The 24,542-nt window shown below is 40.5% G+C and overlaps 1 protein-coding gene across 7 annotated transcripts in view; it reads left to right on the forward strand.

The window, feature by feature from the left end:
• Positions 1-24,542, forward strand: part of helz (helicase with zinc finger) — a 343,256-nt gene that overhangs the window by 236,053 nt on the left and 82,661 nt on the right. For all 7 annotated transcript variants that reach the window (XM_072242661.1, XM_072242664.1, XM_072242665.1 and 4 more), the window contains 2 exons: positions 1,509-1,716; positions 23,342-23,393. In XM_072242661.1, the coding sequence (XP_072098762.1) occupies positions 1,509-1,716; positions 23,342-23,393 (260 nt within the window). The remainder of the gene's footprint in view (positions 1-1,508; positions 1,717-23,341; positions 23,394-24,542) is intronic.

The following is a 24,542-nucleotide window of genomic DNA, read 5'->3' on the forward strand; positions in this document are numbered from 1 at the left end:
CTTCTCTAACTTCTGCTAAGGCCCCACCTCCCCTCCTACCCCATCTGTTACTTATTTTTATGCACACATTCTTTCTCTCACTCTCCTTTTTCTCCCTCTGTCCCTCTGAATATACCTTTTGCCCATCCTCTGGGTCTCTCCCTCCGCCCCCCCGTCTTTCTTCCCAGACCTCCTGTCCCATGATCCTTGTATCCCCTTTTGCCTATCACCTGTCCAGCTCTTGGCTCTATCCCTCCCCCTCCTGTCTTCTCCTATCATTTTGGATCTCCCCCTCCCCCTCCAACTTTCAAATCCCTGACTCACTCTTCCTTCAGTTAGTCCTGATGAAGGGTCTCGGCCTGAAACGTCGACTGCACCTCTTCCTACAGATGCTGCCTGGCCTGCTGTGTTCACCAGCAACTTTGATGTGTGTTGCATGTATTTATATTTATTGTTTTTCATTATTATTGTTGTTCTTTATCTTATTGTGTTTTTTTGTCCTGCATTGGATCCGGAGTAACAATTATTTCATTCTTTACACTTGTGTACTGGAAATGATGTTAAATAATCTTGAATCTCTTATTTTGTGTGTGATTGGGAATATTTGTGCAATTTGAATTGTATGCACAGGCATGTGCTGGCAGATGGGATTAATTTGGGTTAGCAGCATGGGCTGAAGGGCCATTTCCTGTGCTGTACTTTTCCAAGCAGTTGGAAGCACCAGTGTATCAAGGCATCATATTAACTTATTTCTTGAAATGCTGATTTAACCATTCTCTCTGCCACACCACCTTCCTTTCCAAACTATTTCCTGAGCTTGAAAGTTTTGATTAATTTCTGAAAATCACTGACAATGAATTTCCATATTTCTCCATTCAAAAACCCAACAACTTGACACGCATGTCAACAAATTCAATAATGTGTGCACATTTAGTGTTGAGGAACATCTTTTAATGCGAGAGCATTTATTTACTTATTTAAGATGCTATTATGATGCCAATGTGGATCTGTTGTATAAATGTGGCCCTGATTGTTCTTGGTAAAATTTTTCTGCAGAAGAGGTTTGCCATTGCCTTCTTCTGGGCGGTGTCTTTACAAGATGGGTGACTCCATCCATTATCAATACTCTTCCGAGATTGCATGGCGTCAGTGGTCACATAACCAGGACTTGTGTTATGCCCCAGCTATTCATACAACTATCCGGTACCTGCTCCTGTGACTTCACATGACCCGGATTGTGGGGGGTGGGGGGGGGGGGGCTAAGCAGGTGCTGCACCTTCCTAACAAGGATAACCTGCAAGCTAGCGGAAGGAAAGAACACCTTACACCTCCTTTGGTGGAGATGTATCTCCACTCTGCCACCCATTGGTAGCAAATGATAATATATTCTTCAGTTAATTTCTGATTTGTGCGAATGTCCAGTAATGTATATTGTTTGTATACCTAGGTATGGAGTGCATTCGCTAAAATTTTGAACTGCCACAAATATGGGAACCACTCCTTTTAATATCATGTTCTTGCTCCTGAAGGAAATTCTGGGAAAGCTTCATTGATATCTGTCATGAGAACAACAGTCTCCATGGGATCACGTTTGAACAAATTAAGGCACAGCTGGAGGCACTGGAGTTGAAGAAGACTTATGTCCTTAATCCCCTAGCTCCAGAATTCATCCCAAGAGCTCTCAGACTTCAGCAGCCGACGAATACCAACAAGCAGCAACAGCCATCCCCTCCGAAGGTACAGTGACTGGTTTATATATTTCCTCAAGGCACTCTCAATTTCAGACTGTGTGTCTTTTTTTTATCTGTTTTCTGTTGTGGCCTCTTGTACATGTTGGTGTATTTGAATTTGTGGTAATAGACTAATTGAGGTACTGTTCCACAAAATGACAGAATGCTTTTTGAACATTGATCCCCACTCGCAGCCATCCAGGAGGAGGCTTTACGTAAAGATGAGGTGCTTTCTCAAAGAAGACAACAGTGAGTTGCACAGTCAGCTCAACCAACTCCTAATACCCTTTAGGAAGTGGTGTAGGTATTTATTAAAGCAGGATTAATATAAAAGTTAGGATTGTTTATTTTCCAGTCTGATGATTTCTTAGTTTCAGTTCAAGTATAGTAACTTCAGCAGTAGTCTCAGGCCCTCTTTGTGTTGGTTTTACCTCACAGATTCCTGCAGATTCAAGATGGGAACAGTGTAGCATCTCTGCAGGGAATGTGGAATCTGAGAGAGTTGGTCAAACTGATGCATTTACTTCGGTAATCAAATTGAAGGATTGTGAAAATACCAGTGCCACGACTGATATGAATTCGTGGCTCAAAATTAATGAATTCAATGTCAAATCAGATACAGAATTAGAAATAAGAATGGAAAGAAAGATTGGATTGCCAGAGTGGAGGAAAATATCTTACTTTTATTTGTTTTTTCCTGATATCAACAGGTAAAGCTGAAGAAATGAGAATGCACAACTGTAACAGTTAATTTTAAGTGTGCACGAGGGTGACTGACAGTTACAAACAATTAACTGTCCTTAAAAACCTGCTTAGATTTAACCTTCTGGGGGCAAGTTTAGTTTGTGAAGAGTGCAATATTTTAAATGGTGAGAACAAACGAGATGATAATGTTCCTGAACATTTAGATTTCCAAGCTCGATGATACATCTAAAATCACCTGATATGACTTCAATGGTTGCAAGATGTTAGAATCTATTATTAAGGATGAGGTTTCAGGGCACACCATAAAGAAGGTCAAAGTCATCATGGGTTCTTTAAGGGGCAGACTTACCTGACAAATCTGTTGGAATTCTTTGAGGAAATAACTGGTGGGATAGACAAAAGAAAGTCTGGATGTCGTTTACTCGGACTTTCAGAAGGCCTTTGACAAGGTGCTGCACATGAGATTAATAAACAAGATAACAGCCTGTGGTATTACTGGAAAGATACTAACGTAGACAGAGACTAATTGGCAGGATTGGCAGGAGGCAAAGAATGGGAATAAAGGGGGCCTTTTCTAGTTGGCTGCCAGTGACTAATGGTGTTCTGCAGGGTTCAGTGTTGGAACTGCTTCTTTTCATGTTCTGTGTCAGTGATTTTGATGAAGGAATTAGTGGCTCTGTGGCCAACTTTATGGGCAATCCAAAGATAGGTGTAAGAGCAGATAGTATTGAGGAAACTGAGAGACTGCAGTAGGACTTGGACAGATTAGGAGAATGGCAAATAAGTGGCAGATGGAATTCAGCATAGGGAAGTGAATGGTCATGCACTTTGGTAGAAGGAATACAGGCATAATCTATTTTCCAAAAGGGAGCGAATTAAAAAATCAGAGGTGTACGGGGACTGGGAGTCCTAGTGCACAAGTCTCTGAAGGTTAAGTTGGTAGGAAGGAAGGCAAATGCAATGTTAGCATTCATTTCAGGAGGACTAGAATATTAAAGCAAGGATATAATGTTTAGGCTTCATAAGGCATTGGTCAGACACACTTGGAATATTGTGAGCAGTTTTGGGCCCCTTCTCTAAGTAAGGGAGTGCTGGCCTTGGAGAGAGTTCAGATGCGATTCATGAGAATAATCTCAGGAATGCAAGGGTTAACTTATGAGGTGTGTTTGATGGTTTGGGGCCTGTACTCACTGGAATTCAGAAGAATGATGGGGGATCTCAGTGAAACCTATTGAACATTAAAAGCTCTAGATGGAGTGGATGTGATGATGGATATTTTAGTGGTGGGAGAGTCCAGAATCAGGGGGCACAGTCTCAGAATAGTAGAGCGCCCCTTCAGAACAGAGGTGAGGAGGAATTTCTATGGAATTCATTGCCACAGATGGATGTGGAGGCCAAGTCATTAGATAGATTTAAATTGAAAATTGATTGGTTCTTGATTAGTAAGGGTGTCAAAGGTTAGGGGGAGAAGGCAGGAAAATGGGGTTGAGAGGGAAAATAAATCAGCTGTGATTAAATGGAACAGAGACTTGGTAGGCTGAATGGCCTAGTTCTGCTCATGTGTCTTATGGTCTCACGAAACAGTTTAATACTATATACCTCATTGTTGTTATTGGCAAATTTTGTATCAGTATGTTGTTAAGAGATAAATTGCTGCATGGATTTTCCTCATGCCTTTTGAATAATAATATGAGGAAGCAAAGGTTATATATATGAACTTTAAAATATGAACATTTATCTGAAGCAATGTTTACTCAATTTTTAACTGATGGTAGATGGTTTATTATAAAATATTCTTCAACTGTTTATGAATCACACCAGTTATTTATTACCCTAATTTGGCTTCTCCCTTTGGGTATCCTGACTGGCACTTAACAATTTGTCTTGAAGATGTAAATTTGCTGATGGTCAAAGTAAGATGAAAAAGGTTTTATACAAACACAAAACCAGTCAAAATAATCAAAGCAAATTCTACAGTTGCTGGAAATCTGTAATAAAAAGCAGAAATGCTGGTAATAATCAACAGGTCAGGCTCTCATCTATGAAGAGAGAATCAAAATCTACACTTCAGGCTTGTGATCTTTCATCAGATTCAGTAAAGGCTGAAAATCAAACTTTAAGTACAGAAAAGTGGGAGGTGGAGGCCAGGTGACACAAGAGTTGGTACTACAAGTTTAGAGAGTGTACATTCTTCAGGAACGTCGAAGCACTCGGCAGAGATGTTTCTCGGTGTCGGAGGACTGGTTGGAGGCTTGAAGTTTTCGGACGGACTCAGGAGTCGGACTGTGGCCGGGTGCTTCCAGGGTGCTGCATCGGCAAGTTTGCAGCGCTGGGGGTTCATGGCAGGGAGAGTTTCTCCTTTCTACTGTCTGCGTGAGATGATGGGACTTTCGAGAGACTTTGAGACTTTTTTACCGTGCCCATGGTCTGTGCTTTATCAAATTATGGTATTGCTTTGCACTGTTGTAACTATATGTTATAATTATGTGGTTTTTGTCAGTTTTTTAAGTCTTGGTTTGTCTTGTGTTTCTGTGATATCATTCTGGAGGAACATACTTTACTTTATACCTTTATACTTTATACTTTATTGTCGCCAAACAATTGATACTAGAACGTACAATCATCATAGCGATATTTGATTCTGCGCTTCCCGCTCCCTGGATTACAAATCGATAGTAAATATTAAAAATTTAAATTATTAATCATAAATAGGAAAAAGAAAAATTGAGAGTAAGGTAGTGCAAAAAAACCGAGATGCAGGTCCGGATATTTGGAGGGTACGGCCCAGATCCGGGTCAGGATCCGTTCAGCAGTCTTATCACAGTTGGAAAGAAGCTGTTCCCAAATCTGGCCGTACAAGTCTTCAAGCTCCTGAGCCTTCTCCCGGAGGGAAGAGGGATGAAAAGTGTGTTGGCTGGGTGGGTCGTGTCCTTGATTATCCTGGCAGCACTGTTCTGACGGCGTGCATTATAAAGTGAGTCCAAGGACGGAAGATTGGTTTGTGTGATGTGCTGCACCGTGTTCACGATCTTCTGCAGCTTCTTCCGGTCTTGGACAGGACAACTTCCATACCAGGTTGTGATGCACCCTAGAAGAATGCTTTCTATGGTGCATCTATAAAAATTAGTGAGGGTTTTAGGGGACAGGCCAAATTTCTTTAGTTTTCTCAGGAAGTAAAGGTGCTGGTGGGCCTTTTTGGCAGTGGACTCTGCTTGGTTGGACCATTTCTTAATTGTATTTCTTAATTCATTGTTCATTTAATGCATGCATTACTAAATGACAGTAAAAGAGGACTGCGTATCCTCATAATCTAATCTAATCTAAACTCAGGAGCAAAAGTAGACCTCTTGGTTCCAGGGGCTTTGCTTCATTTTAATGTCAATTCTACATTCCCTTCTTCCTATGGTGGCCTTTCAGTCCCCTGCTTATTATATAGCTACCTCTGTTTTTAAACTATTCCAGGACTCCTCTTCCAATATCCTTGGAAGAAGATATATTTTTGTGTGTGTGTGTCTATATATATATATATATATACATATATACACACACACACAGACATACACACACACACACACAGACATACACACACACACATACACAGAGAGAGATATCAATATGCAAAAGAGAACAAATTGTGCAAGTACAAAGAAACAAATGCATAAATATATAAATAATTCTGAGTGCATAAGTTGTAGAGTCCTTGGAGGAAGTCCAAAGGTTGTAGAATTGGTACAGTATTGAGGTGAGTGAAGGAACCTGATGGTTGAAGGGTAATAACTGTTCCTGAATCTGGTTGTGTGGGAGCTGAGGCTCCTGTACCTCCTTCCCAGTGGTGGAGGTCCTTGATGATGGAAGAGAGCATGGCCTGGATGATAGGGGTCCTTAATGATGGAGCAGTTGGAAGTTTAGGAGCACTCTGACAGACTGAACAGTCTGCAAAATGTCAGTCTTGTTCTCTGTTTTCTGTGATTTCCTTGATTTTCAACAAAATTTAACTTCCCAGAGTTTCTGCAGCTGCTGACAATCTTGACCAATGTACAAAATGCTGGCAGAATTCAGCAAGGTAGGCAGCATCTGTGAAAAGGAGTGACAGTCAATGTGTCTTGCCAAGACCCTACATTAGGATGTTACATGCCCAGAATATGGACTGTTAATTTCCCTGCATGGATGCAGCCTGATTATTACCTCAGTGATTTGCATCTGGGCCATGTCTTTGATTTGTGTAAGCTGTTATCATCCTCACGGAGAGTCTGAAGATCCATGGTGTTCATTGGCTTTTAACCAGATCCGAAGCTTATCACAGCAGGTAAGAAAGAATAAGTTGCAGGTGCAGGTAAATGAGAGAGGATGTAATTCTCTTGTGGGAGATGGCATGAGTCTGATAGGTCAAATGATCATAGGCAAGTCAACAGGGGTACACCCTCTCTCTTCTCCCCTTTCAGTATTCTGAAGGGACTGTTGTCTCCACAACTTCCTCCTTCACTCCACCAACACCTATCCTCCTCCCTCTGCCACTGCATGAGTTTTAGGACCTGCTCATTTTGCCACCTTCGTTCTCACCCCCATCCAGGGACTAAACCAGTCTCTCTAATTAAGCAGCCAGCTCTTCGCTATTCTTCCACTGCAGTGTGCTGACATTGGCGTTAAACCATGTGGTCTGCTCTACAGTGGAAAAACTAAATGGAGATTAGGGGATGACTTTGTGGAACACCTCTGTTCAATTCATAAGGATGACCCAGGTCTTGAATAGTCTCTTGTACTAATCCAACAAACATCAGTCTTCTTCCAACCCAAACATGTTGCAGCCTTCATGACTCAATATCGGATTCAGTAATTTCAGATAACCATGCTTCTCAATTTGTCGAAACTGACCTGTCTGAATTAAGGCAACATTCTGATGAACCTGCAGCAATAACTCATCTTTCCCCTGCTCTACAGAGGCTGCTGTATCTGCTGACTGCTTCCAGCACCCTTATTATTTCACTCAAATTAATAATGCATCAACTTTCAATTAAACAGATTTTAAATAAGATTTAGAATTGAATATTCCAGGTTTCCAGTAGGTATTACTTTAAAAGAGGCTTCTACTTGCTATATCCTGCCTTTTACAGCCTCAGAAACTATTTTTTTGTGATCAGAACAAAACGTGTGTTTTTCACAAATATAAGCCTGTTTTGTGTGCTCAGATTCATCAGGATCTTGATCTATATTCAATATAAAAGTACAAGCTGTAGAATCTGCCAATAAAATACAGAGCCATATGCTGCCCATGGTTTGTCAGAGATACCATGCGCCAAAGGAGCAGAAGTAGGCCATTCGACCCATAGAGTCTGCCATTCCATCAAAGGTGATTTATTATCTCTGTCAACCCCCTTTAGAACATACATGTACAGGCCCTTTGGCCCACAATGTTGCACTGAACCAAGTACATCAGTAATCAGATGGCCAACAAAACTAATCTCTTCTGCCTACACAATATCCATATCCTCGCATTTTTCTCAAATTCATGTGCTCATCTAAGCAACTCTTAAAAGTCCCTAATGTAACGGCATCTACCAATACAGGTTTCCCCCGCCGTCCGAAGGTAGAGCGTTCCTATGAAACGGTTAGAAAATCACCTCTGATCTGGGCCGACATTTACATGCTGGGGGGCACCTAATTTATTAGCTTGTTTATTTTGGCTTTTTTCTTGAAGATGTGCCGGGTGCGTCCCGGCTACCGCTGCATTCTCCACGGCAATGTATCGGTCCGCAGCCCAGGGGTTGGGGTGGTGGGACACTGGGTGTCATCTCATCGTCGTCTGTTTCCATCAGGGCAAGCAGTTCATCTTTTTCTATCTCGAACCACTTAATTATGTCTAGTTTTATGCTAAGTGTAACACCCTTACGAGCTCTTTCAGGCTTTTCCGATACTGCAGAACTCATCTTGCTAACGGCTGCTCACAGGCATGTGTTTAAGCAATGCCAGCTAGAATGCAGTTCCGGGGGAGGAGCTTGGGTGCTCAGGGCGTGCGCTGCCTTTTTTCGACACACTGCCTTTTTTTCGTAACAGTGAAAATACCTTCTGTTAGCGAAAGCAGGTAACTAATGTAGGTCTTTTGTAACAGCAAGGTTCCATAAAGCGAACGTTCGAAAAGCGGGGGACACCTGTATTCCAGATACCACCCACTCTCTGTGTTAAAAAAAAAAGGGGGGAAAAACCTTGCCCCTCGCATCTCCTTTGCAATTACCCCCTCTCACCATAAATTGATGCCCTCTGGTACTGGACATTTCAACCCTTGGAAAAAGATATTGTCCATCTACTCTATGCCTCTCATAATCTTATAAACCTCTGGCAGATCTTCCATCAGCCTCTGCTGCTCCAGAGAAAACAACCCAAGTTTGTCCTCTCTTATTAGAGCACATGCCCTCCAATCCAGCCAGCATTCTGGTAAACCTTTTTTGCACCCTTTCCATAACCCAACATCTTTCCTCTTATGCTGGTGACCAGAAACTGTATGTAACACTCCAGATGCGGTCTAACTAGAATTTTGTAAAGATGCAACATAACTTCCTGACCTTTAAACTCAATGCCTTGACTAATAAAGGGAAGTATGTTTTTGCCGCCTTAACCACACTTTCAACCTGTGTAGCCACTCTTAGGGAGCTATGAACTTGGACCAAGATCCCTATGCTCATTAACACTGTTAATGGTCTTGTCCTCAATGTGTCCTTACATTTGACGTACTAAGGTGTATCACTTCACATTTGGTTGGGTTACACTCCATCTGCCATTTCTCTATCCATTTTTGTGACTGATCTATATCGCACTGTATACTTTGCCTGTACTCTATGCTATACACAACACCACCTCTTTGGATCATCTGCAAACTTACTAACCCACCCATTTACATTTTCATCCAGGTCATTTATATACGTCACAAACAGATTTCCTGTCTTCTCCTTGTAACCTTTGGTGCCCTTACTAATCAAGAACCTATCAACCTACATCCTAAATATACCCAATGACTTGACATCCACAGCCGACTGTGGCAATGATTTCTGCAGATTCACCACCCTATGATGGAAGAAATTACTCCTAATCACTGTTCTAAATGGATGCTATTCTATTCTGAGACTTGCAGATTCATCACATTTATTTTCTTGGCCCTGAGGGTTTCTATTGTGCTGCCTTCACACCAATAAATATTGAATTAGAAAACTTTGTGCCAGAAAAAAATGGTAGGTAAGAGTTATAAATTCTTATGGTCTGCTCTCATTTGGTTTGTTGGTTATTGAGGTTAATATTTTGTTAAAGTAAAATGTTGGTAAATCTCCTATGATTTTGGATCTCCCCTCCCCCTCCCACTTTCAAATCTCTTACTATCTCTTCTTTCAGTTAGTCCTGACGAAAGGTCTCGGCCTGAAACATAAACTATGCCTCTTTTTTTTGTGTGTGTTGGTAAATCCAGTTGTGTATATATAGGACTTGGAACATTAACGTAATTAGATCCTAGCAGTGTGGACAGAATGAGGATATAGTCAGATTATTGACAAGTTGGACTGAAAGGGCCTGTCACTATGGTGTATCTCTAAATAAAATTAAAATACCATACTTAGCAATTGTAATATTTGTTTCCAAGTATTATCACTTGGTAAACACACACTAGATTTTATCCTGAAAATTTACATCACAAGAGCCAGAAATTGGTTTTATAGACTTGCTATTACCATTTTGTAATCCACCTGAAGTTGATTGTTAGTGTTGCAAATGCAGCCTTTGTGATAGGTAATGATGGGGCTATTTTACAAACTGTATTAAATCAGTTATCATTCTGATTTCACGAAGAAAGCAAACCTCAGTGAGCCAAGCACTCAGTGTGAGTAGATGTACCATTCCATGAATTTTGTATGTATTCAGAAAATGCTAACAAGTCTGTATATAAACTGTCGTTTAATGCATTTACTTTTCTAGTAATTTATATCTTAGCATTAATTGACATTTATAAATAATTTACACTTTTAAATATATTTTATTAAATCTTTCATTGATGTGATTACATCTGATTGCCATAGTTTATTTCCCCATAGTTTGTTTCAACGTCTTTGCTCTCTTCACTTCTAATTTTTGAAAAGAAGGAAGCTGAGTAACATTGTAAATCATTGTTGCAGTGACACTTGAGGCCATTTCAGGATTTCTAAATATAGAATCGTAATGATGGAGTTGACTGAAGTCTTCTGTCCAGTGGACAGCGTGGAGATGACCCTTAAATGCCACAACCCAATTAATCCTAACAGCTTTATAAATCCAAATTTATGTGATTGTAGCTGGGTTTAAATTGTGTGTGTTGCACATGTCATTCATATAAAGTCATAGAGCACTATAACATCGAAACAGGCCCTTTGGACCATCTAGTCCATGCTGAGATATTATTCTGCCTAGTCTTATCGACCCTTAACTGATCCATGGCCCTCCACACTCCTCCTGTTATGTTTTGTAACTCCAAAATATAAACTAATTGAAGAAAAACACTGCTGGGAATAACGTGTCTACTCTTAGTTTCACCTATTACTTTTAGTGAGGCATGCACATCTAATAGGATGTGATGACATTGTCCATTTATGTACTTCTACATATAACATTTAATGAATAATGTAAAGAACAAAGATTGCTTAATTAAACAATATATTTACAATATTACTCAAGTATTACTGAAATATTAAATCCACAACATCCTCCCTGCTTAGCTATAAACTCCAACTCAATATAGAATGCATCTCAAATTATATGTGCGTGCGTGTGTGTGTGTGTCGATCATGCTTTGAGCTTGTGTTGCAACCAATGGCATGGGGAACATTTACTGGTAGAGGGAAGAATGAATTCAATTAAATTCCAGCAACTTCTGGAAACAAACATCACACCGTCTGTAAAAAAGCCAAAGATGAAAAGAGGTTGGCTTCTACAACAGGATAATGAACCTAAACACACCTCAAAATCCATAATGGACTACCTCAAGAGGCGCAAGCTGAAGGTTTTGCCATGGCCCTCACAGTCCCCTAACCTGAACATCATGGAGAATCTGTGGATAGACCTCAAAAGAGCAGTGCATGCAAGACGTCCCAAGGACCTCACAGAACTAGAAGCCTTTTGTAAGGAAGAATGGGTGAAAATCCCCCAAACAAGAATTGAAAGACTCTTAGCTGGCTACGGAAGGCGTTTACAAGCTGTGATACTTGTCAAAGGGGTGTTACTAAGTACTGACCATGCAGGGTGCCCAAACTTTTGCTTTGGGCCCTTTTCTTTTTTTTGTTATTTTGAAACTGTAAAAGATGGAAATAAAAAAGTAATCTTGCTTAAAATATTAAAAAAGTGTGTCATCTTTAACTTTATGCCTTTTGGAAATCAGTTCATCTTTTACTTGCTTAACTATTCATAGTAACAGAAATTTTGACCGGGGTGCCCAAACTTTTGCATATATAATATGTGTGTGTATGTGAGCGTGTATGTGTGCGGGTGTGTGTGTATCTGTAATATATGTCCAGATGCCACCAGGCGTAAACTCAACTGTGTAGGAGAGTGGTCCAGTTCTGTCCTTAATCTTTCCAAGTACACACACTTGACCATCTCTGTCATCCCTCATCAGGATTGGTTGGCCAGGTGTGAGACATCAAACCACCTTGTTTGAAGAGTTCTCAATTTGTCTCAGATGTATGTCCTACATACTCCTCCTGAGACTGGATTTGACGAGATCCAAGTGTAAGTGCAAGGGACAACCCAAAAACAGCATAGCTGGTGAGGTGTTGGTTGTGGAGTGTGTTGCATTGTGATGTGCAAGATGGAAATTTGCAAGCTTCTGATTCAGTGTTAGTGTAGGGTGTTTTGTTGACATTGTTCACAGTATGTTCCTTGGACTCTGTACAAACCTTTCCAACAGACCATTTGTAGCTCGGTGGTATGGTGCAGATATAATATGTCTTATTACATTTATTTCAAGGGTAAAATAGTATTAAATGATGGTGCCACACCCAAGTTTCTCAAAGCCCATTTGGTTTCATATACCATCTATGATAAAGTAGCCAGTGAGCTAGGTCACATGGAGGCTGAAGGAATTCTTTCCAAGGTTAAGTGGAGCCCATGGACAACTCGAAGAAATGTGTGCCCATGAATGGTCTGTCAAAATCCACATGAATCCTTTGCCAGGGCAATTACTTGGTAGTAGTGGATGCTGTTAAAAAGTGGCCTTAAGTATTCCTACAGATCCTGACAGATCCATTCTTCTTGGCTGTTGGGACTACTGTATCCATTGTCACTGACTGTTCCAGAACACCAGTCCTGAGAAAAGCTTCTGAACACATCTAAACATCTCTCAGTGTATCATTACGCCCATCATTGAGCTGACAATTTCTTCAATTCAGCCATGTATGCTGAAATGGATTCCCCTTCTTTTTGATTCTGCTAATGAAACTTAAAGCATCAATCACCAATAGTCTTGGTTCCAAATTTTCCTGCATTTCTTTCACAATATCAGCAAAGCTCGTTTTGACTGGTTTGGTTGGAGCAGTCAAGCTTCCAAGTAAACTGTATGCTCTTCTACCAATAGACTCAGCAAATCTGGCACTCGCTTCTCTTTGGCTAATTCATTTGCTTCAAAATACTGCTCAATTTCCTCAGTATACATATTCTAATTATCTCTTACGCAATCAAAAGCATCTGTCTTTCTGATGTAGAAAGCCATTTCTGCTCTTTATTTAAATTTATGATTATTATCACCTGGTACTCACTGTTTATGAACCTGTGAAAGTGTTCATTTTCTGACGTTTATTTTGAACTTGAACGTTTCGCTGCGTTTCAACAGGTGGTGTCTTATGGTCTTGGGTTTGTTTTAAAAGTACTTCATCACCACTGTTATGTTTTATAACTCCAAAGCATAAACTAATTGAAAGAAAAACACAGAGCCAGGACTAACCTGTCTACTCTTAGTTTTGTTTTACTTTTAGCAAAGCATGCACATATGCCGTGGCTTGATAACGTATGCCATTCGCATACTTTTACATATAAACCATAATGAATTATGTAAACAACAAAATATACTTAATCAAACAATACGTTCACAATATTACTCAAATATACTGAAATATTAAACACAAACCTCCCATCCATGTACTTATCAAAATTTACCATAAATGTTGAAATTGACCCTGTGTCTAACATTTCCATTGGCAGCTAATTCCATATTCTCATCATTCTTTTAGTGAACTTCCCCTGTGTTCCCCTTAAATATGTTACTTTTCACCCTTACCCCGTGACCTGTAGTTCTTATCTCACCAAATCTCAGAGGAAAACGCCTGCTTAAATTTGCCCTATTATACCCTTCATAATTGGGCCACCATGGTAGCATAGCAGTCAGTGTGACATTATTACAGCTCGGGGCATCAAAGTTTGGAGTTCAATTCTAACACCACCTGGAAGAAGTTGTATGTCCTTACTGTGTGTGCGTGCTTTTTCTCCAGATACTCTGATTTCCTCCCACAGTCCAAAGACATACAAATTTTGTAGATTTATTGGTCATTATCAGTTGTCCTGTGATTAGGTTAGTGTTAAATATGTGGGTTGCTGGACTTGTTGGGCTGGAAGGGCCTGATACACGCTGTATCACTAAATAAATAGATAGCTTTATATACCTCTATCAAATCTCTCCTCATTCCTGGAGAAAGACGTCCTTACCTTTTCAACCGTTACCTGTAACTCTGGTCCTCAAATTCCAGCAAATTTTCTCTGTACTCTTATTTGTCTTTCCTGTGGGAAGGTGACCAGAACTGCACACAATACTATAAATTAAGCTTCACAGATGTCTTACACAACTTCAACATATCATCCCATGTTATATGCTCAGCATGTAAATATTTCTACCTCATTGATTCTTTGCTTTGATTTTCAAATGCTAAGGTGAAAATATATCCAATTTGACCTCAAGTTAAAGGGTCTCCTGATCACCCAGACATTGCACTAACCAAGGACTGAAATTAAATGAAAAGTATGATTGTGTTATAAACTTGATCATCTCGTTGGCTGAAATGTTATTTTAACAACACTGCAGATTTGTTCTTTTTATGAAGTAAGAAAGAACACAGGAAAACTAATTTTCTGCAGGAATAAAAGACTTAATTTGAGAACAGAGATTACTCTTCGTACATTGCCGAATACAATGAGGAGCCTTGTGACAATTCTGTATATAGCTTTGTATATTTAAATAAAGTAATCACTGTAGTGTAGTCATCTTCTTCAGAAAATATTCACTTGCTTTGGGATATAAAAGCGATTTCAGTCATGAGGCAGATTCTGTGCTTTCCTTTGTCTTCAAGTGCTGGCAGCAGTTCAGTTCACAGTAGACTGTCTGCTGTTATCTGTGGTTGGCCTACAACATACTTCACATTTCTCCAACTGTTCGGCCAAGTGTGTTGTAATATGTGCAGTGAAATCAGTTATTGTGATTCCTTCTGGATGAACCCAGACAGGTGGACGTGCTCTGGCAAGAATATCTCCTCCATTCTTCATTTACCTCTATCCTCCATGTGCAGTTATGCACAGATCTTTTCAAAAATTTATTAATTCTAATGTAGGACAAAATGTAGTTCAGTTTACAGATACTCATTGACAGATGATCTAATCAGCTTTTAAAATTATAATTCAAATAATAATTTGATGCCCATTGTTCCTACCTTGAAAGTTGAACACTGTTAATTCTCTTTGCAGAAGTTATAACGTTCATGCCTCTGGCTTCTCTTTTCTGCTTCATTGAACCGGTCTGCCACCCTTTAGTTCATGAAGTATGTTTCCTTCAGCTTCTGACGATAATACCCATAGCAAGTGTGCTGTTTTTTTTTTCATTGTTAATAACTACAACTGAATTAAGTGGCTGATGCCTTCTGGCTCAATGCACCATCAAGGAAAGTAATTGTTGCATGTATATAGCATTATTAGATTCTAATAATGTCCAATCTGAAGTAGACTAAGGTTATAACTATCCAATTTCAATCTTGATGGAGAGGAAATTGAAGTGGTTGACAGTTTCAACTTACTTGGATCAGTGATTAATACTGAATGGTAAGCAGTCAAGGAATCCAACAAAGGATCGCCCTTGGCAGAGCAGCCATGAAGGATTTAGGGAAGATCCTCAGGAACAGGAATCTATCTCAACATATAAAGGTTCAACCTATACAGGGAATGATGTTCTCAACAACATTATATGGATGCGAAAGCTGGACAATAAAGAAGGAGAATAGGAAGTGTATTGACGCCTTTGAACTGTGGTGCTGCAGAAAAATACTACGCATCTCGTGAAGTTCTTACTGAACAAACAAATTGGTCCTCAACGAGATCAAACCAAGTCTGTCTCTGGAGGCTCAAATGACAAGACTCCATCTATTGTACTTTGGGCACATCATGCAAAGAAACAGCTCGGTGGAAAAAGATATCATGCTCGGCGAGGTGGTGGGACAACAGAAGAGAGGAAGGCCGCCAATCAGATGGGTGGACACAATAATGACAGCTATGAATGCAATGTTATCAACAATGAGCTGCCTTTGCGAGGATGGAAACTCATTTAGGGCAACTATCCATTGAGTTGCCATGAGTCGATGACCCAGCATTTAACATAAAGAACAATGTCCAATAAATTTCCCTGTTTACTCTTGCATCCCTTCCAACCTACTTTTACCCTTTAAAGATTTAAATTCTTTGAAGATACGACAAAGCACATTGATAAAGGAGAGTAGTAGGTGTGGTGTATATGGATTTTAGCAAGACATTTGATAAGATTCCCTGTGGTAGGCTTATTCAGAAGGTTAGGAGGTGTGGGATCCAGGGAACTTGGCTTTTTGGTGGCAAAGAGAAAGTTTCATTCAAACCTCACCAGAATCTGCATGCGTAACTTAAACTGAAATTTCAGTTCTGGTAGAGATAGCTGCATTTGTCAAAAAGGTGCCATTTTTGGTAAGGGACATCTTCCCTGATGGCTCAGGGAAACAGGAGAAATGAACACTGGAATATGCAATTTTGGGGAGGTGCAAGTTTGCGGACGGATTAATGTCGGGGCAAGGGTTTTGAATCTGTGGACAGGTGAAGATCGGTGCAAGGAGTCTGAATCTTCAGATGGGTCAAGATTGGGGCATAGGTTTTTAATCTGCGGACAGGTGAAGATCAGGGCCCAAAGTTTGAGTTAGTGTCACCTGGTGATGAGATGGGTAGGAGCCTGCCATGTGAATCTGGATGGCAACTAGAAAGCAGTTGTGCAATCTGATTAGTTTTGTTAAAATAAAGTAAGTGACTCATTGTCAGTGAGAAGTGCAGTCTTTGTGATAGAATCATGCAGCATAGAAACAGGCCCTTTCAGTCCACCCTGTCCATGCCACCCATGATGCCTATCCCTATTAATCTCATTTGCTCACATGTGGCCCATAATCCATCCACATCTTTCCTATTGAAGATACAGAGTAACCATGGGGCCTTTAGGAGCACTAATAGGCAGTGAGACCTTTGGATGCAAGTTCACAGCTTCCTGAAGGTAGATAACTGGATAGGGTAGTGAAAAAGGCTCTTGGTACATTTGCCTTCATGGACCAAAGCATTGAGTATAAGAGTTGAGACATCACATTGCAGTTTTACTATATATTGGTGAGACTGTATTTAGAGTATAGTGTACACACTACAGGGAAAATGTGTTAGAGAGAGAGAGAGAGATTGATTCATCAGGATGTTGTCAGGAATGAAGGGCTATTAGATCTTCAACAATCTCCTCCCTGCTTCCCTTAGGATCCTTGAATAGTCCCATCAGGAATGCTCCAATATATCTCGCAATTCATCCTTCCTGATGCAAATGTTCTCCAAGATATTAGCATTCTCATCCCTGAACTCCCCACCCTCCGAGTCTATCTCTCTGGTGAATGCTGGTGTGAAGAATTTAGAATCTCATTCACATGAAACTTTGTGGCTATATTTGGAGCTTTGTGTGCGGTTCTGTCACCACGTTACAGGAACAATGTGGATGCTTGAGGTTGGACAAATGGGTTGTTTTCTCTGGAGAATTGGAAGCTAATAGAAGTATATAAAATAATGAGAGGCATAGATAAGGCAGACACCCGCCGTCTGTTTCCCAGGGTGGAAATGCCAAATACTAGAGGGTATAGCTTTAAGTTGAGAGGGGAAAAGGCATGATTTTTACAGAGTGATAAGCAGTTGAAATGCTGTGCAAGGGAAATGGTAGAAGCAAATACAATATATATTTTTTGCCACAAGCGGTTGTGGAGGCCAAGTCATTGGGTGCATTTAAGGCAGAGATAGATAGTTTCTTGATTAGCCAGGGCCTCAGATGGTATGGGGAGAAGGCAGGGAAGTGGGGATGACTAGAAGAATTAGATCAGCCCATGATTGAATGGCGGAGCAGACTCAATGGGCCAAAGGGCCTACCTCTGCTCCTATATCTTATGGTCTTATATACATCAAGAACTTAAAGTACTGCAGGTCTACACCATCAGCAAGTTGCTCACTGGTGGAGAAAATGAAGGAGCTGCGCAATGAGTTGATGGAGGCTTACAGTCGAACAGCGAGTGGCATCTTGGTCGCTTTTCTTGTGATCGCAAGACCCTTGTGGGCATTGTTAATCTGGTATGCCTCAAGTTGGATTTGCTGATTTATTGACTGAGAGCAGGAGCGGATGGCTGGGGAGCTGTGTGGCCTCAATTGTAGCAAGGACTAGCCCTCAAGCCGTGGTGTGGCCAGGAGAGAGGCATTGGAGCCGATGCGCTCCACCAAGGGCGGTGTGCCACATCGTACTGAACGGAGTCAGTGCTGCCCGCCAGACAAGCTCTGTTATGGTCAACTGCAGATTTTGGCAGCACTCTGTGGGCTCAGAGTCCTTAAAGTGAGATCATTAGTTGTAGTTGCTTCGATGTACATGTGACAAATAAAGCTCATCTTTATATGCTTCGTCCTTTGGATCTAATTCTAGGAGGTGAAATAGCAAGATATGGTGATTATAAGAAGAGAAGAAGCTCTGGCAGTGGCAGAATGTTTCAGCTCCAGAAACAAAAAAAATGCATCTTCTCTGCCTAATTAAAGGGAGAGGGGTGATTGAGGAATCAAGGAATGGGGTTATCAGGAGATGGAGCAAAATGGTTTGTTATGGGGGGATAATTGTCTATGATAATCTTGGAATTGTAAATACATATAAGTGCTGAGGTAATTAACAACAGTTTGCTCATAGCTGTTGGTTTAGACATTTAGATTAGTATCTCAAATACGTGTCAGGGAACTTCAGTTGACTCAGAACTTGAGCTTTTTTTGTAAATTACAAATCTCTGAAGAAAAGTGTAAAGAATACAGGTGTTGATGAAGAATGAATGTGCACAAACCTTTGGTTTATGACACAGGCAGCATTAAATCACCAACTAGAATGTTTTCAGAATATGCTTTCGTTGTTACTTGTGTGCAGATTGAAAAAGCTGAGTCCCTTTTAACTGACAACCCTAATTTAGCTTTCTGCAGTTAAAGTCTTGTTGATCTGCCCCCTTCATTTATTGCAGTTTGACCCTGTTTTGATATTAGCATGAAAGAAATTGGTTGAGGCTGATTTTAAATTTTCTGCTTAAATGTTGCTTCAGGAAGAAAGCAGCAGGCCAAATCATTTAATTTGTCAATTTCTGGTCCTGATTTATCTCTCCAAGGCCAAACAGCCAGGAGTTTGATTACATTGAAGCTTTCTGAGATTAGCAGAAATCATGAGGAGTCTGATTAAGCAATTAATGGGCTAAAGAATGTCAAATTCAAATGTGCTGAAATCAGTCACAGCCATGACACAAATATTATTTACTATTTAGTAGTATGTAATATTTCATTTACTCTGTAGCCCGTTTTTAAAAATTTGAAATGCAGTGCTTTTCAAGCACTTTTAACAACCTCGGACCCCAAATATGTCACTGAGTACTTTAGAAGTAAGAATTCTTACTAATGTGAAAGATAGAAAATATATTTGTGATTGATAAGCAAAAAAAATTAAACATGTTGGAAATCTGCCAACCATTAGATCTGTTTCAGTGGTGTTGACTGAGGGATAAATGTTATCCAGGCTGGTAGTAAGCAAATACTGTGTGTCTACCTGACAGCAAATCTGACTTCATTTGTAGTATTATACCTGAAAGAAAACAGGTGGTGTGCCTTCTCATTCGGAGCATTGTACAAAGTTCTCTATTAATTAACTTTTTGAAATTCCAGCCTCTCTTTGCAAAAAAAAAAATGGAAGCAAGTGCAAAAAAGAAATGAGTTGAAAGTTGGATCCTAGCTCCAGTTAAACTTTGTTCCTCTGAAATATTAACTCTGTTTCTGCCATAAAGCCTAAGTGTGTGAGGAGCAGAGAAATATTTGGTCTGGCCACAGTCCTCACAGAAAAAGTGATTGTGTGCAGTTTTGGGCTCCTTATTTTAGAAAGAATATGCTGACATTGGAGAGGGTTCAGAGAAGATTCACAAGAATGATTCCAGGAATGAGAGGATTACCGTATGAAGAACGTCTGGGAGCTGTTGGGCTATATTCCCTGGAGTTCAGGAGAATGAGGGGGGGTCTCATAGAAACATTCCAAATGTTAAAAGGCCTGAACAGATTAGATATGGCAAACTTATTTCCCGTGGTAGGGGATTCTAGGACAACAGGGCACGGCTTCAGGATTGAAGGACGTCCTTTTAGAACTGAGGTGTGGATAAATTACTTTATTCAGAGGGTGGTAGACCTGAAATTTGTAAATTCCATGAGCGGCTGTGGAGGCCAAGTCATTGGGTGTATTTAAGGCAGAGATAGATGGGTTCTTGATTAGCCAGGGCATCAAAGGGTATGGGGTGAAAGCAGGGGATTGGGGATGACTGGATGAAGTGGATCAGCCCATGATTGAATGGTGAAGCAGACTCGATGCGCCAAATGGCCTACTTCTGCTCCTAAATCTTATGGTCTTATTGGAGGTAATCAGAAGTGTGGCTAATTATTCAGACATGTTTTAATTCAGACAATGAATCAGCCCAAGTCCAAAGGCTTGAAGACCCTGGCTATCATCTAACTCAGGGTTTATAAACAACAAATACATTTGCACTTCAAGAGATAATTAGATTTACCATTTTCCAGTGCCTTATCTTGTAGGTTTCCAAATGCATAAGCCAGAAACATGATGGAATCTTCTTCACTTACCTAGATGAGCATAGCTCATTGAGCTAATTCAGGTCAGAGCAGTCTGTTTGACTGGAGCTCCATTTGCCATCTTCATCACCAGCACAGTATGATTGCAGAGTTCTCTGTTTATGAGAACATTACAATCCACTAAGGTTGCTCTGACAGCACCTCCAAACATGTGGAATAAGAAATGCACTTGGACATGCCTTGTTCCTCTTTTGTTGTCAAGGCAAAGTCTTGAAAACCTGTGTCTAATAACACTCGATAAGACCATAAGAAATAGGAGCAGCATTAGACCATTTGGCCCATCGAGTCTGCTCCACCAAGATGGCTGATCCGATTTTCCTCTCAGTCCCAATCTCTTACCTTCTCCCTGTATCCCTTCAGGTCCTGACCAATCAAGAATCTGTGGACCTTTGCCTTAAATATACATAAACATTTGGCCTCCACAGCTGCCTGTAGTAAAGAATTCCACTGATTCACCACTCTCAGACTAAAGAAATTTCTCCTCATCTTTGTTCTAAAAGGATATCCCTCTATTCTGAGGCGGTGTCCTCTGGTCTTAGACTCTCCCACCTTAGAAAACACCCTCCACACCCACCCTATCAAGGCCTTTCACCATTCGATAGGTTTCAATGAGTTTACCCCTCATTCTTCTGAAAGTGACGTGGACTGCAGCAGTCAGAGAGTTGATTTACCTTGAACAAATGGGAATTATTGTTGGTAATGCTAGTCTTCACAATGGTGTCCACATTATATCAATAGAAAATAATCTTTCTTACTTTTATACTCACAAATGTATTGTATTCTAAGCAACACACACAAAGTTCCAGATGAACACTGCAAGTCAGGCAGCATCAGTGGAAGGGATTAAAACTTTGTCCCTTTAAAACAGAAGAGGTGAGGGGAAATTTCTTTTGCCAGAGGGTAATGAAACTGTGGAATTCATTGATATAGACAGCATTGAAGGCAAGTCATTAAGAATATTTAAAGGGGAGTTGGATAGGTTCTTGATTAGGGAGGGATTCAAAGGGTATCGAGGGAGAAGGCAAGAGAATGGGGTTGAAAGGGATAGTATATCAGCCATTATGGAAGACAGAGCAGATGTGATAGGCTGAAAGGCCTAATTCTGCTCTTATGTCTTGTGGTCTTATAGATATTTTGGGCTGAGATCCTTCATCAGGACTGGGAAGGGGCTTTGTTTTGTAAGCAATTATATAACTTAAGCCTGTGCTTAAAGTTTGCTCATTTTTAAGGTACGCGGTATATGATGGTCCAGCTTGAGATAATGTTTATTCCTACATCAGATTTTGCAAATAAATAATTTTTAGTCCTATACGTAACTAATTCTTTGAGTCAAGCTAGAGCAGCGGTCCCCAACCACCGGCCCGCAAAGCATGCGCTACCGGGCCGTGAGGAAACGATATGATTTGGCGATATGAGTCAGCTGCACCTTTCCTCATTCCCTGTCATGCCCACTGTTGAGCTTGAATGCACGCGAGGTCATTACCCGCGCGTCATCCATGTCAGCACGGGAAGGAGATCAACTCCTCGAGCTTGCAAATGACGGCGGGCTGAAAAGTATGTTTGACATAACATCTCTGCCGGCATTCTGGATCAAAGTCATGGCTAAATATCCTGAGATAGCCACGAAAGCACTGAAAACGTTGCTTCCATTTCCAACATATCTCTGCAATGAATGCAACGAAAACTAACTTGCGGAATAGACTGGACATAAGGAACCTCCTTCGAGTATCGCTGTCTCCCATCACCCCTCCATAGGACCGTCTTGTTGCAGGGAACAAGTATTCAGCCCAGGGCTCCCACTGATTCAGCGATATTGGTGTGTTGCAATGATTTTATCTGTTCATACGGAGAAAATATGTGCTGTGTGTTTAATATCCAAATGTTACTTAAAATGTTATGATGCTATTGACTTATATAACCATATAATAATTACAGCAGGGAAACAGGCGATCCCTGCCCTTCTAGTCCGTGCCGAATGCTACTCTCACCTAGTCCCATTGACCTGCACTCAGCCCATAACCCTCCATTCCTTTCCTGTCTATATACCTATCTAATTTTTTCTTTAAATGATAATACCGAACCTGCCTCTACCACTTCTATTGGAATTTCGTTCAACACTTACTTCAAGCTCCCCTGATAAATGACTTATCGCTCTATTCATGCGAGAAAGATATCCGCTGTGTGTTTAATATTAAATTCGTTAGATAAACCCTTTTAGAAACGAAATTGAGTGTATTAGCCACTTATCACCTATATTGCGTTCGTGATTAACACCCCCCCGACAGAATCGCCAAAACCGATTTGTAGAAAAACATCGGCACGTACATGCATGCATAAATTACACATGCGCACTGGTGCCCGCACAAGGCTTCATGGTCATTGTAGACTTTCTCAGGGTAAACCCAACGTATTTGACTGCTACTCTTGTTCGTTGGCAACTCTATCCCCCCTCCCCCCCCCCCCCCCCCCCCCCACCGGCCGGTCTGCAAGATATTGTCAATATGAAACCGGTCCACTGGTCCGCAGTGCGAAAAAGGTTGGGGACCCTGAGCTAGAGTACAAGGGACAGTTCATTGAAAAATGCATCTCTCTAAATTGTGTTCAGTGGACTCGGGAAACAGTTTTATAAATATCACAGACTAGCAAGCATGCAAACAGATTTTACTATTAACCTTAGAATATTGATTGTGACCTTGTTGTTTTATTTATAGAATAAAGGCCATCACCATAATCAGGGCGACCACCTTCCGACAGATGGGTTTGGTAAGTCAACCATGAATTTTTGTTGTATAATGAAATAACATAGCTACTGTAAAGTAACATTTTTCAAAGCTGTAGGTCTCTTTTTCCAAGCTATAGGATCATTTGTTTACAAAAATGGCGTGAAATAAAATAATGATGCTTGATGCTTGTTCATGCTCTGTTATAGCAAATGTGTGATGCTGAATGAATGTAATTTGTTATTATCTAAGGATGAAATTTCAAATTTCAATATTCTAGCAAATGTTGCCTTTCTGATAGGAACGAGAGTATTCTGACCCAGTAAAGTAATCTTTAACTGATATCTGGGCTTCTAACAATGTCAGTGCCCCAGATTTGTCCTAAACTATCCAAAGCAAAATTTATTGTCGGTTCTTGTTTCTCATTGTTGTCCCACAGTTGCCTTTGGAGAGGACCCACATGGTGTTCTAGATGAGCACAGGTTCAGTATTTTTGTGACACCCTTATTGAGCCTCAAAGAGGCTTTCACAAGCAAGGATTTAGATAACTGTTAAGTTTTTGGGTTCGCACTTCAAGATCTGTGGCTCTAAGGAGCTCAGGGAGGAAATGGAATTGGGCAAAGGAGGTATTTATCTAATAAATATCAAAATGAAAGTAATTAAAATAAAAATAGCAAATATTGAGAACATTCAATACTGTATGTCAGGCAGCATCTATGGAAAGAGACATGGCTAATATTTTAGATCTAGGACCTTTCATCAGAATCTTTCTCATTTTTGATGAATCGGCCTTGACCTGGAATGTTAACTGCTTCACTTTCCGCAGATGTGTCTGACCTGCTGAGCTTTTCCAGCATTTTCTGCTTTTATTTCAAATTTCTGGCATCTGTAGTTTTCATTTGTTATATCCATTTCTTATTGAAATAAATGAACCTTCACCTGTGGGAGGGTAGGTAGACAATGAGTGGAGTTTTTCTGTGGAAGAAAATTCGCATGGAAGCTCCACCCAGCATTGAGCAATGTTCATGGCATCCACTGTGCATTAACTTTGATCCTCATGACTGGGCAGAGGATAGAAAGAGAGGAATTTCACTCATTGATGAATAAGGGCAGAGAATGCAGAGCAATCAATAAATTGGCAAAAGGATGTAGGCTTCTCTAGAATGTCATTATTCTGTTGCTTTGCACATCA

This window comes from Mobula birostris, chromosome 24 (genome assembly GCF_030028105.1).
Source record: "Mobula birostris isolate sMobBir1 chromosome 24, sMobBir1.hap1, whole genome shotgun sequence".
Taxonomy (NCBI): domain Eukaryota; kingdom Metazoa; phylum Chordata; class Chondrichthyes; order Myliobatiformes; family Myliobatidae; genus Mobula; species Mobula birostris.